At 40.5% G+C, this 13,783-nt stretch overlaps 4 protein-coding genes across 5 annotated transcripts; 1 reads left to right on the top strand and 3 right to left on the bottom strand.

Annotated features, from left to right (window-relative positions):
- Positions 1-807: 807 nt before the first annotated feature.
- Positions 808-2,030, bottom strand: LOC106344712. Its single transcript, XM_013784031.1, has 2 exons — positions 1,364-2,030; positions 808-1,070 (listed from the first exon to the last, which is right to left on the bottom strand). The coding sequence occupies exons 1-2, from the start codon at positions 2,028-2,030 to the stop codon at positions 808-810; spliced, it is 930 nt and encodes a 309-aa protein (XP_013639485.1).
- Positions 2,031-3,370: 1,340 nt separating this feature from the next.
- Positions 3,371-4,791, top strand: LOC106293853. Its single transcript, XM_013729488.1, has 2 exons — positions 3,371-3,628; positions 3,701-4,791. The coding sequence occupies exons 1-2, from the start codon at positions 3,416-3,418 to the stop codon at positions 4,676-4,678; spliced, it is 1,191 nt and encodes a 396-aa protein (XP_013584942.1). The 5' UTR covers positions 3,371-3,415; the 3' UTR covers positions 4,679-4,791.
- A 2,285-nt stretch (positions 4,792-7,076) lies between these two features.
- On the bottom strand, positions 7,077-9,944 carry LOC106344713. Its single transcript, XM_013784032.1, has one exon. It carries the CDS (start codon positions 9,942-9,944, stop codon positions 7,077-7,079), a length of 2,868 nt encoding a protein of 955 aa, XP_013639486.1.
- A 1,827-nt stretch (positions 9,945-11,771) lies between these two features.
- LOC106343774 (calcyclin-binding protein) lies at positions 11,772-13,450 on the bottom strand. 2 transcript variants are annotated; one of them, XM_013783076.1, is made up of 5 exons: positions 13,237-13,450; positions 12,709-12,861; positions 12,575-12,610; positions 12,210-12,269; positions 11,772-12,113 (listed from the first exon to the last, which is right to left on the bottom strand). In XM_013783076.1, the coding sequence occupies exons 1-5, from the start codon at positions 13,345-13,347 to the stop codon at positions 12,012-12,014; spliced, it is 462 nt and encodes a 153-aa protein (XP_013638530.1). In that variant the 5' UTR covers positions 13,348-13,450; the 3' UTR covers positions 11,772-12,011. The 2 variants fall into 2 exon arrangements, with proteins under 2 accessions (XP_013638530.1, XP_013638529.1); XM_013783075.1 differs by having other exon boundaries at positions 12,371-12,610.
- Between the last annotated feature and the right edge of the window lie 333 nt (positions 13,451-13,783).

Genomic DNA, 13,783 nt, shown 5'->3' on the forward strand with positions numbered 1-13,783 from the left:
TTTTACAAAATCAGCAATCGCATCCACACAGTCTTCAGCTAAATTATAATCTTTTTTAATGCAATTCGTGTGTAAAGAGAGTAAGAGGGAGGATGAAGATATGGAGTGAATGAAGAGGAAGAGGGGTGCTTGCATTTATAGTTGAAATCCTGCCGACAGACCGAGGAAATTCCGACAGACCGAGGAAATTCCGACGGAATTCTGACGCCAACGGCTAGTTCGTCGGAATTTCCTCGGAATTTTTAAAATCCCCCAACGGCTCTCCAACGGCTATAATATATCCTCGGAATTCATCGATTTTTTCCGAGGAATACATTTTTCCTCGGTATTCCATAAGAATATTCCGACGGATTGATATTTCCTGGGAATTCTGTCGGTATATTCCGAGGAAATTCCGAGGAAAACTAATTTTGTGTTTCGTCGGAATATCCTCGGAAATTCCTCGGTATATTTCAAGGATTTCATTTTCCGTCGGAATGTCCGTCAGAATACCGCTGTTTTCTTGTAGTGGTAGCAGCCTCCGAGACTTTCAACCACCGAAGGTGAACCCCATAAGTCTGAATGGATGTATTCTAGGACTTCCTTAGACGTATGATCGCCCTTTGGAAATCTTAACTTATGTGCTTTGCCCAAAACAAATTCTTGCAAAACTCCAACGTCTTCACATCCTTCTCGCTTAAGTATCCATCTTTGACTATGATTTATGCCCTTTAAACTCATATGTCCAAGTCTAGAGTGCCACCTCTTAGTCATATCGATGTCAGGCCTTGCGACTGCAGCTTCACCATTCAATACTGTCCCTTGTAACTAATACAAACCATCACAGTATTTTCCAGAAAAAACCTTCTGATCTCCTTTGTAAAACTGCACCATGAAGTCTTTGCCTTCGTATCTGCATCTCATCTTCTCCAATATACCGTAGGATATAAGGTTTCTGCCCATTGTAGGCATGTAACGCACATCAGTGAGAATCACGCTTGATCCATCATCGTTCATGATCCGGATCTTTCCTATCCCTTTGATCTCGCTGATAGTATTATTTCCCATCAAAACCTTCCCTCTTTCTATGTCTTAAAGATAAAATAAGACATTTTATTTGGAGTAATATGGAATGTACAGCCGGAATCAAGTGCCCACTCGTCTTTAGTAGCTTTCTGGCTAGCCACTAATACCAATGGTTCCTCCTTCTCTTCTGCTATGTTGACCGAATTTGATGGCTTCTGATTCTTCCTTTCTGGTCACTCCTTTTTAAAGTGTCCTTCTTTGCCACACGTCCAACATTCTTTTGAGAACTTGGGTCTTGATTTTTATATGTTTTTGCTCTTAGATCTAGCTCTCCAAGTCTTGTCGTTCTTCTTCTCACCTCTGCCTCTGTTGTCGCCAGCAAACAGCCCCTCCGAGTTACGTTTAGACTTGTTAAGAAGTCTCTTCTCCCTTAATTCAACTTCCTTAGAATAAGCCGAGCTTGTAACATCACAGACCGTTAATGTCTCCTTTCCGCTGCCGTATTTTGAAGCATCAACGAGAGACTCGTATTGCTTAGGTAAGTTGGTTAAGATCTGAATATCTTGATCTTCTTCACTGATCTTAATATCCAGACTTGCTAGATCAGCCACAAGTTTCATAAACACGTCCAAATTCTTTTCAATGGTCTTGTGTTCTTCCATTCTGAAACTTGCATATCTCTTCTTCATATAGATTCGATTAGGTAACGTCTTGGTCTGATACTCCGCTTCTATAGCCTTCCACATAGCCAATGTCGTTGGCTCATGCATGACCTTTCGTAGAATAAGATCAGATAGACACATACTAATCAGATTCTTTGTACGCAGCTCCCGGTCTTGCTCCTTAGGATCAGGTTTAGCATCCTTCTGTTCTTCACCTTCAACATCCATAGAAGGAGTTTTCTCCTTAAGAACAGAACCCAAACCTACTATCTCAAGCTGACATAGCATCTTATACTTCCATATACCAAAGTCACCCTTACCATCGAACTTCTCCACTTCAAATTTCCCTGAAGTTGCTTCCATCCTCTATTAACCCGTAAACTTTGTTTCCTTGTTTGCAGATTGTTGTAACACGCCGTGACCGTCAAGTTTCAATACCAACGAGCTGAGTATGAGCTGAGTATTCTTCACCACACCAGATAAGAATTCTCCTTGCTTGTTTATTGAACCTTGCCTTCGAATCTCTGTAACTTGGATCTCTATTAACCTGGCTCTAATACCACTTGTAGAGAATCAACCTTGGCTATTCTTGTAACAAACGAATCGACACACCAATATGTTTGGCGAGTTCTCTCCAAACCGGAGACAAACTCTATATCACTATGAATCGAAAAGATTACAAGCCTCGCACTAGTTACGTGTTCTATGAGAGATTATATGTTTTGTTGTCGTATCTAACAATGGGAGCCTAGACCTCTATTTATACAAGATTGTCTAATGTGATTCCTTGTTGTAAAATGAATAACATGTTTATCCTAAGTTTATAAGGTTTTATAAACTTCTTGGATAAGGATAAATCTAACCCAATCTTCTTATCTCTCCAGGTCTTGTACGAAGTCCAGTAGCCGGCCCAGGATGCCCCAAGATACATCGAGACCTCACAGAAAGAAATGAATATTCTCTCTTTATCATTCATTTAACCTTTGATTCTCTCCCTTTCTATTTCAGTTTCTAAAATTTGATAATATTAGTTTTTGTCCTCTTAAAATGCAAATTTATATATATATGAGTGATAAAGAGAGAATAGCCATTTCTTTCTTTTTGTTTTGTTTCATTGCATGAGGACGTAGGTTATTAGCTTTTCTTTTGCATAAATATATCGGTTGATTTGGATAATTTTTAATATTTCAGATAACAATTATTTTGATAATTCATCTTTTGGATAATCCGGTTTATAGATAATATTTTTAGGCTATTTGGTTATTTATTAATTAAATATAGTTAATAATTTTAGGAATATAATTTGTATTTTGAAATTCGGTTACTCATTCGGTATTCGGTTCAGTTTCAGTTTTTTTTTTATTCTAGAAATATAGAATCCGTTCGGTTATTTATGAAATTTAGTTTGATTTCAGTTCCGAGCCTATATGTTACTGTTAAAATAAAATTTGGAATAATTGATTTTTGTTTAACAAAATTTGATTGCACAGAAAAGCTAATTGTTACAAATTTATTTAGAAAATTATTTCACAAAATAATGAAAATTAACAATTGAACCGCATGTGATGACACGATATATTTTCTTTATACATTAGAAATTGTGGCACAGACTTATTAAGAACGTGAATTACGTAAAACCAGAGGATAAAAGATTGTAAATGCGATATACAATTTTCTTAATAACAAAAGAAAAAAAGAAAGAACAAGAATAAAGACAGAGAAAGAAGAACCGAACAAAGGAATGAGAAATGGCGTATCGGAGAAGACAAGGGGTCACAAGAGCTTCCACATTCAACGACGATATCTATCATCAAACACCTGATCACGATTACGGCGATCTCAAAGGTCACTCGAATGGCAAATCCTCCTTCAGATCATCTCAATCTTTCTCTTCTCATTCCTCTCTTGCCGCTCAAGCAATCCGCGCTTCCTCTTCTCTTAACCCTAATTCCAATTCTCAGGTCACATTCTCTGTCTAAAATAACTTTTCCCGCAAGAAACAAAAATAAAAACCTAAATCCGTAAATTTTCAGGTACGAGGATTCACGGCTTACGAAGATGCGGCCAAGAGTGAAAGCCGCGGTTTCTGGGGAATCCTAGCTCAGAAAGCCAAATCAATCCTCGAGGACGAAGAAGAAGAGCAGCAAAACGTCGTCGTTTCGGAGCCCTCGAGTAATAATAGCAATCCAACCATACGCAAAAGCATAGACAAGATCACAACGTCGCTGAATCAGATCGGAGACAGCTTCGAGAAAGCGTTCGAGGAAGGCCGTACGATGGTAGCTTCTCAGATCAGGCGAAAAGGATCAGACCTAATGGATATACCAGAGAATCACAATCAATCCTCAGGTTCAAGCAGTCCATGGCAGCCATTAACGCAACCTAACCCACATGAGTCTCAGCTCAAAGCCTCACGTGACGTAGCCATGGCTACAGCAGCCAAAGCCAAGCTCCTCCTACGCGAACTCAAAACGGTTAAAGCCGACCAAGCTTTCGCTAAACAACGGTGCTCGCAATTGGAAGAGGAAAACAAACGGTTAAGAGATAACCGGGAGAAGGGAACCAACAATCCTGCCGATGATGACCTAATCAGGCTTCAGCTTGAGACGTTGCTTGCGGAGAAAGCAAGATTAGCACATGAGAACTCTATCTACGCGAGAGAGAACAGGTTCTTGAGAGAGATCGTTGAGTATCATCAGTTGACGATGCAAGATGTTGTTTATATCGATGAAGGTATTGAAGAAGTGGCTGAGGTGAATCCTTCGATTACGAGGACGCTCTCAATGGCTTCGTTCGCTGCTTCTGAATTCCCTGTGAACTCTTCTTCTCCTTTGTCTCCATCTTCGCCTTCTCGGCTTTCGGTTTCTACGGATGTTTATCCTGTTTTGGTTCAGCAGAGTTCGGCTAGTGATGTTGGTGGTAGTGCTGATGAGAGTCCTAGACCGGTTCGACCACCTTCTTTGGGATACACGGATGATGGTAAAATATCATTGTCACAGATGTCTGTTTAGAAATCGAAGAGTTGATTACTTATTACCATTTTGATTTTTTATCTGCTTCGAAAGTTTTCTTCTTGTTAACTTGATTTCATTTTTGGTTGTCGATTGTAATATTGATGAACAGTTTTGCCCTCTACATCCACGTAAATCTCTAAAGGGAGTTTTATTGATTTTTTCTTTTCTTTTGGTAACACAAAACTGAATAAAATATTGTGTTCTTTTGGCAAGAAGAATGAGACAAGTATATATGTGGTTCTCTTTTTAATCAATTGTAAAATATATCATCAAACCTCTTAAGTCTTTTGTTATGACAAGTACATTGGTTTTTTCTTTTTTTTGGTATTTTAGGTTACAAACTACTTCCACGTATCAGCTGAGATTGTTGGTGAAAGTGCTTCGTCGAGAATAATTTGTAATTTTGTAGCAAACGACATCTCCAGACATTCATTGTTCGTATGATCTCTGTTGATTATGATCGAATTTTGTCTGTTCGGAATGTTTTTTGGCGATTGTTTTACTGAGCTGAGGTTTTTGCCATTACGTACTTTCTGTGCTGATGTCTGTTCCTTTCTATCCAAACATGATAAACTGTAGCCTAAAAATTATGCATGACGAGAAAATCTTTGATTCAATTGAATCAGGGATTGTAGACAAGATTAGCGAGACTAACCTAATTAGTGGAGAACTTATTCTCTTACAGCGTCCAACTCGTTTTACTCTATATCTCCTATGTAAATGGGCACAAGAAAAAGGGTCTCTTCTAGATTATCATACAATCTTTGTCCTCCAGCCCATAGCTTAATAAGATCACCCACCAGTCCATCTGTTAAGAACTGCTAATCATGTGAACAAGCTTATTTTAGTGTTGAGTAACGAAACATACCCCTCTAAACCATTGGCTTACCTTCTCCAATTAGTCTCCGTGTTGCTCTTGATTGGAATCAACTTCATCTCGATTAGTGCTAAAATTATGTTTGTTATTTCCTCTTCTATGTTATTTAAGAGGTTTAACTCTGTAGTTCCTTCTTCTACTCAGCATGCTCACAATCAAAGCTAGAGTTGCATTAGAAGAGATCCCCATATCAGTAAACCCTTTTGAACCCGTGATATCATATATTCTTCCCAAAGCAGACCAGTTGCCAAACCAAAACAATGCTTCATTTCTAAATTCAAGGCTGTTGAGTCTCCTTGTCCCGGAAGACGTCGTCTTTTCCCAGAGAAGAAACAACATTTTAGCTCAGAAACAGAGCAACAAAATACAAAACAGAAGATGAAAATGGTCAATGAGCCAAGTGAGAAAATAAATGTAAAACACAAACTTAATATGGCTCTGATACCATGTTAAGTATCATGAATTTCCAATTTAAAACTATTTGGCGATAGTCAAATTGATTCTAACCCTTTATATATTAGTTCATTAATTTTCCAACTGCCAATGCAAGACTTCATTCATTGATTAACAAATTCAGGCCGAGTCAGTGATTCAGAATCTACTAGATTCAAATGGAGCTTACAAACAGAAAACACAAGTATCCAAGTATCAATTCTTCACTAGCATTCGATGCATACTCTCTCGCTTCCTATCTTAGAGAACTAGCAAGAACCAAGTTTACTTATAAAATTCTAATCTCTCTAGCTCAACACTCAACTTTACAACCTTACGATTCATCTCTAACCCTTTTTTCTTAACACTCTCGGCCTCTGTGTATAGTGACTGACTGACTGTGCTTTAGGGCTTTCACGTGCAAGCTTCTTTGTCACAGCCGACTTTTTGGATACATTCATGCAACATTCCAAACATGTACTCGTGCCACATAAGACTAGCAGCCAAAACGCCTTGTGGACTACTACTCCGGGAAAACAAACGGTGCAACTACTCCGGATCCAAACCCATATCCCCCGTATATTAATAGTTAAGAAGCCTAATTTTTTATAAATTTATTTTTTTGTACAAAAAACTAAAAAATAAAATTGGAAACAGACCCAAAAATATTTGATATATATATATAGTTTTATTTTCATCACAAAATATACAAAAATTATTGATTAAATTTTAAAAATATTTTAAACATTCTATAAATATAAAATTTAATGGACGAAAAAAATTTGTCCTAAGGTTCATATCAGTACTAAGCCAGCCCTGCAGAGCAGGAAGCAAGGAAATCGTCATTTCTTCAGAGAGCCGTTTCTCAAGCGTACTCCTTAAAATAGCTTTCGAGACATATACGTTTATTATATTTTCGGCAACGCTTGTAGATCAAGGTACTTTTTTTTTTTGGTACAAATGTTAAATTCCATACCGATTTTCTGTTTTTTACAATGTTGCAGAGCAACTTATTACAACACAAAAAGAAAAAAGAGGAGAGAAGGAGACAACAGACAATAAGAAACAAGCAACAACAAGGAGCGATTAACTATAAGGATCAGTGAACCAAAAATACAACTCTAAGAGAGAATGAGCATCAGTCGGGGAAGGAGGAAGAGAGAGCAGCCTGTCACGAAGCCCCCGGTCCACTTGCTTGAAGAAAAGCCCCACCGGTAAGGAGACATCCCTGAAAATCCGAGCATTGCGCTCACGCCAAAGGCTATAGATCACAGCCTGGAGAATCAACTTCATGATGGGTCTAACCTGCGATGAGAACTGTCCCTGATATTGCGAGATCATGTTGACCGCAGCTGGAAGGTCCAAAGGAGGAACAGAGATAAACCTTCCGCAGTAACGGGTCCAGATAGCAACGGCGTAAGGACAGCCAAAGAAAAGATGGTTGTGGGACTCGATGCCATTAGCGCATAAGACACAGTTTGCAGGGACAGAGAGACCCCAAGAAATCAGGCGATCCTTAGTAGGGAGCCTGCCAAGCATAGACATCCACACAACGAAAGAGCAACGCAGAACTTCTTCCTTGAACCAAATTACATCATGCCATACTATTTCAGCTGATGAAGTTCTCAATCTATCCCAAGTTATTTGAGACGAAAATTTATTAGCAAACCCACCAGATTGAATCCGCCACAGATAGGTATCACCTCCCTTTTCAACCGATGGAACTGCAGTAGAAGATAAGACAATTTGTAGGGTGACTGCATTCTCAGACCTTGCTGGAGGCAGGAACCATTCAACATTCCGGACAGCATCAGAGACAGAGGCAGAGTCAAGAACTTGAAGCTGCCTAGGACATGATGAGAATAGCAGATATAGTGGACCCAAGTCTGTCCAATAATCATACCAAAAGGAGGCTCTTTGCCCATCACCAACAGCACAACGCAGAAACTGAGGAAGGATGTTTTTTAGCTGCAACATACCTCTGATCGTCGCAGAAAAACGCTGAGAATCCCTAACCAGCCAAAAGTTTTTATCACCGAAGCGATTATGAGACAGCCAGGCTACCCACAAGGAGCCGGAGTTGGAGAAAAAGTTCCATAACCGCTTCAATCTGAAGATTAACTCAAACTTTTCTAACTTTCTCAACCCTAAACCACCTTCTTTTTTCGGTTTACAGATATCAGACCACGAGACGCGAGCTCCAGAGGCAGAAGAAGTCCTATTTTTCCAGAGAAAAGCTGAACAAAGAGAGTCTACCTTTTCATAGAACCGTTTAGGGAGAACGAAGACGGAAATCCAGAAGTTGACCATTCCATAGAAGTATATGAGATGTACCTTTCCAGCAAAGGAGAGACACTTCACAGTCCATGAGTGTAGCTTTGAAGTGATACGTTCCAGAAACGTCTGCAGCGTAGCCATAGCGATCCTCTTTGGGTCAAGAGGGAGACCGAGATACCGAGTGGGAAATGATCCCCACTTAAAACCCGACAAATCAGCAAGCACCGATGCATGAATATCAGTATAACCACCAAAGAATATCTCAGATTTGGCTTCATTCATATCAAGGCCTGACCACAACTTGAAAGAAGCCATTACTGATTTAATCCCATTAATTGAGAACCGAGAGCCATCAGAAAATACCAAGAGATCATCAGCAAAGAGCAAGTGAGTGAGACGCGGTGAAGTGCACAGGGGATGAAGACGGAACTCACCCTGCTGGTCTGCCCTGTTCAGCAAAATAGAGAGCACCTCCATGACCATAATAAAGAGGTAAGGCGAGATACAATCACCCTGCCTTAACCCTTTTCTTCCCTCGAAAAACCCCGCTAACTCCCATTTAGTAATCTTCCATTCCTGAAGAATTCCGATACCGCTGCAATGACATCCCCCACCAACAATGTCCCAAGATGATCTTATGAACTCCATAGAATAGCCGTCAGGGCCATAGCTCTTATTCAATGGCATAGAAAATATTGTTGCTTTTATCTCAGCCTCGAGCACACTTCTAGACAGGTATGCTTGCTGGATATCCGTGCAGCGGAATGGAAGAAGATCTTGTAACTCTGATAGAGGGGCCATAGAGACAGGGAGATCAGTGGTGCCTAGGATGGACTGAAAGTACGAAGCAGAATGGGACTTTATGTCATCTGCAGTGAAGATGAGCTGGTCATTCTGATCTTTCAAGAAGTGAATGTGGTTTCTGGTTGCATGCTGTGATACAGTTCGGTGATAAAACACAGTTTTCCTATCCCCGACATCAGCCCATTGCACCCTAGAGCGTTGTCTGTAGAATTTTCCTTCTGTTGTAAGTAGAATATTTAATTCAGCCCTCTGAGAATGCTCCCCCCTTGCTGTAACAATATCAGGAGAAGTAAGCAACGCACGCTGCAGCGAATCAACCACTGCTGATTTCTCACGAACTCGCTGAGAGATACCACTATAGTTGCGTTTATTCAGACCACGAAGCATTGGTTTGAGGAGCTTGAAGGATCTAACCAGTTTGAACTGATTTGTGCCCACAATCTGATTAAATTGCCATCCTTCCCTAACCAAGTCAGCGTACTGAGGATGATCAATGACGTGGTGGAAGAATTTAAAAGGCGTACAAACTTGTCTTCTGAGAGATGGGACGCGGAATAAGCAGGGGGCATGATCAGATTGACTTGGGTCCAAGAAGTCCGCATACGCATCAGGAAAAGAATCAGACCACTGCTGATTAATGAAAGCGTGATCAATATTTGTAGAGATAGGGTCATCATCCTGATTATTTCTCCAAGTAAAGGGAACACCTTTCGCTTGTGCTTCAAACAACTCAGCTTCCTGAAGCGCAAGATTTATATCCTCTATTCCCGAAGTGTCAACCCGAGCAGTGGTTAGAATGGTGACTAATATGCAGAATCTGGTTAAAGTCTCCAAGAACAGCCCACAGACAATGAGAAACCGGAGTAGAGGCATTTAAGGCCACAAGACCCGAGAGAAGAGAACTGCGGTCCTCCAATAAGTTGAACCCGTAAACAAAAGTGACCGTGATGTTAACATTTTCAGAAGGAATAGAAATACCACAAGTCATAGACTGATCTATCACTTGATAAACAAAAACCGTAACACGAGGATCCCAAACAAGAACAATCCGTCCTGCATCATTCTCCTCATAGTTTCCAAAAAACTTCCATCCCTGAGGAATTGCACGCATTATACGCTCCTTATTAGCTTCCAAAATATGTGTCTCCAAAAAAGCTTCGAAAAAAGGTTTATGGATATTAATCCAATCCTTAATCATGGTGTGGCGTCTATCACTATTAAGTCCACGAACATTCCACGCAAAAAACATTATTAATGTTGGGGTTTAGGCTTTTGTGACCTTGCGGCCACACTTCCTATTATTAACTAGGAAGAAAGATTTCTCAGCTTCTTCAGAATGACCAGTACCCTCAGCATAAACACTGCCTAAGCTGATGGACTGGCCCAATTCAATATTCTCGGCACCCTCTTTTGCTTCACCTTCCTCCTCTTGATTCTCAGCCACATTACAGACCGCAGGCTCAACCATCGTAGCTTCTGAGGGTTCTATAGTCACATCACCCATAACCCCATGAGAAGACTTAGAACTTTCTCCAGTAGCACATGGAATCGTTCCAGCAGTGACCGTCTCTGACGTAACCAAGCCATCATCACCACCCTCACCAGCAACAAGGCTACCATCAGACTCGGGCTCTACCTTAGAGTCAACAATCTTATCATTATCAGAGCTCAAGTGACTGGCAAGAGAAGCTCCTTCTGCTTCACATTGAACGTCCTGAAAAGTAACTGGTCCTTTTGCGACAATATTTGTATCATCTTCTTGAAATTTAATCGCTCGTGAACGACTCGGTCTGGACTTAGAGCGCCTACGGGAGGATTCCTTGTCATTTTTCTTTGGAGGTGGTCCCTCATGGTTAGTTGTAGCAGCTCCAACTCTACAGTCCTCCTTCTTATGCCCATACTTCCCACAATTGTCACACTTCAATGGAAGCCATGGATAAGATACATCAATTAGGACCTCTCTCCCGTTAGAGAACCCAGAAGGAATGAGACCCGAGAGAAACAAACATTGGCACTCCTGCAATATTCCAGCAAGATCGCAAGAGCAGTGTTTCGCGGGTTTTAGGATTTGTAACCTTCAGAAGGAATGAGCCTTGACCAATGCTATGGACATAGATTCTCGGACCAGACTTGGCCCATACAGCATTTATTACCCCGATGATCCTACCCATTGGTGGGACATCGCTATGAAACCGAGCAAACAAGTAATCTTTGAACTCCTCCTTAGCTGCAGCGATATTTTCATCTGGGATAAGCACGAAGAGGGCACCAGAAACGTGCTCAGTGGGGGTTCCAAGCTCTTTGAGATCAGATGAACTCTTAAAAACAGAGGCATAATTTCTAACTAGCTCGAGAGCCGGAGCAGCAACAACCGAAGGCAAAGGAGCAGAGTTACCATCAATAGGTTGGGAACCCATTTCCAAAGATGCTGATGGAGGTATTGGACCCGACAAAGACGAATCCATAACCAGCGACAGGGACACAGCACCAGCCACGAGGGCTGGAGAAAAAGGTAGAGACTTGTGGGGGTTAACAGAACAACTAATAACAGAGACCGCTCCAAGTACGTCTCCCTGTATATTTAAATCTGAAAAATATGCAGAATCGGCCAATTTGGGGATGTTGGTTTGTGTCAGTCTATAACAATCATCTCACATCATTTAAGAAGTTGAACGATACTATTCTTAGTCTAGGTTCGAGAAGAAATCAAGAAGTTTGAATCATTTTCACGAGTACATAACCAAATAGATCCAGTTGGAAAATAATATTAAACACCTCAAATCCTCCAGAAAACAGTTCACATCCAAAACAGTAAAACCAAACATGCGACCAAACTTTCGGTTTTGACACATGAGAGATCACTGGAACCTAGATTCACGCGTGCATGACGGCAAAAGACAAGAACAAGTGAATCCCACTACTGGTCTAACAATAGCTTCATTACAGACCTTTTAAAGAATCTCCAGCTTTGCCTGACCTAGCATCTGTCCAAGCTTTGGCTATTGTCTTCTTCATCTCTTCATCTCCTCCCTCGTACATGTTCTGCACAAATATTTCACCCGAAAAAAAAAGAAACAAACCATAAGCAAAAACCAATGAGAAGGTATCTCAACCTCACTAAAAAGAAAAGAGGCTAACCTTCATCATGTCCATGATTCCAGCCATTGGGTCTTTCTCTTTCTCGAGACTTGGCTTAATCTGAACAAAAAAACCACAATGATCATTAACATTAGTTTCACCAGACAAAAAAAAAAAGCCACCACCATATGATGTTATTGAAGCTGAAGAGGTTTCTTTACCTTGTCTTCTTTGTAGTGTATGTCCATCCAGTTTCCTCTCGAAGACTTGAACATAGTGACAACTATCCTCTTAGGCTTTACAAGCACTTTGCACTTCTCGGGGACGATCTCTTTGTGCAACTTCGGGATTGCACATCGGTAGTTCTTCCCTTGAAGATCATGGATTTTGACATCCAAAGACATTGGCTTGAACTCAGCTTCAACCTTGTCTTCATCAACACCTTCCAAAGATATGTAAACCTAGAAAGAAAATAAAAGGCAGAAACAAGAAAGCTCACTACAGAACCAGAGAAAAGCATATGACAGTCACGAAATCGAATCAAAAATCACAGCTTCACCTTGACTTTTTCGTTGTCTTGATCCCAGCTGAACGTTCCGAGAGTTGCATAATTCGCTGCAGGAGAAACCGGTTTAACCGAAGAAGAAACAGGTACGGGAACCGCCGGTTCGACCTCTGGCTTTGCATTTGAAACGCTTGCCGACTCTCTCAGCTACAAAAAATAAAGATATCATTACACTGTCAGGGATCAAAGTAGTCCATCTTCTCAGTAAAAGAGATTGCTTTGTGATTTTTTTTTTTTTTTGACAACAGAATGAACATAGTATCGACACAACCACTAGAGACTTTCCAACTCGAATCCAAAGGGACAGATTCATAAGATTTCAACATAAGACACAAAAACCCTGTTTCACTGTCTAGTCTCCAGCAACTGACACACACACACACGCAAGGACAGAGATTGAAATGGTTCTTCTCGGAATTCCACTATTACAGAGTCCTACTACATTTCAGGTTTGTCGAAAGATAGAGGAGACAACATAACACTTAAGAAACACACGATTGTGGCGAAAAAGGGATTTGGTACCTTCTCCAAATTGCAAATCTCGGAACTGATGAGATTGAGAACACGAGGTCTCTTGGCGATGTTCTGGAGTTGTCTGAGTTCTTCCAAATCTAGCACAACTTCTTCCGCCATCGATAAATAATCTTTGAGCAGTCTTCCCAAGCAAACGAAACGTGTTACAATCTGCTCAGAGAAGGTTGCAGATAATAATATACCGCACCAATGAGAAGGGAACGAGAGCCTTGTGGAAAGTACTAGAAGAAGCCTTTATTGTTATAGGGCTTGATTAAGCTAATTGGGCTCTGTTCTTTTCAAACATATCCAAGCCCAATTTACTTTTCACTTTTTACTATCGCACACGGATCACTGCGATAAAAAGAAAACAAATCACACAGTGAATTGGAAGAGTCTTTACTCAGTTGACCAAAAAAAAAAAAAAGCAAGAGTCTTACTCCTACTCCTACTCCTACTCCTACTCCTAATAGTGTAAATCGAAGAATAATGGCAAATGCTTTAATGAGGCAAAATCCATTCTGTCATATTCTTGCATATTCTCATTAATGAGGCA

This window comes from Brassica oleracea, chromosome C5 (genome assembly GCF_000695525.1).
Source record: "Brassica oleracea var. oleracea cultivar TO1000 chromosome C5, BOL, whole genome shotgun sequence".
Taxonomy (NCBI): Eukaryota; Viridiplantae; Streptophyta; class Magnoliopsida; order Brassicales; family Brassicaceae; genus Brassica; species Brassica oleracea.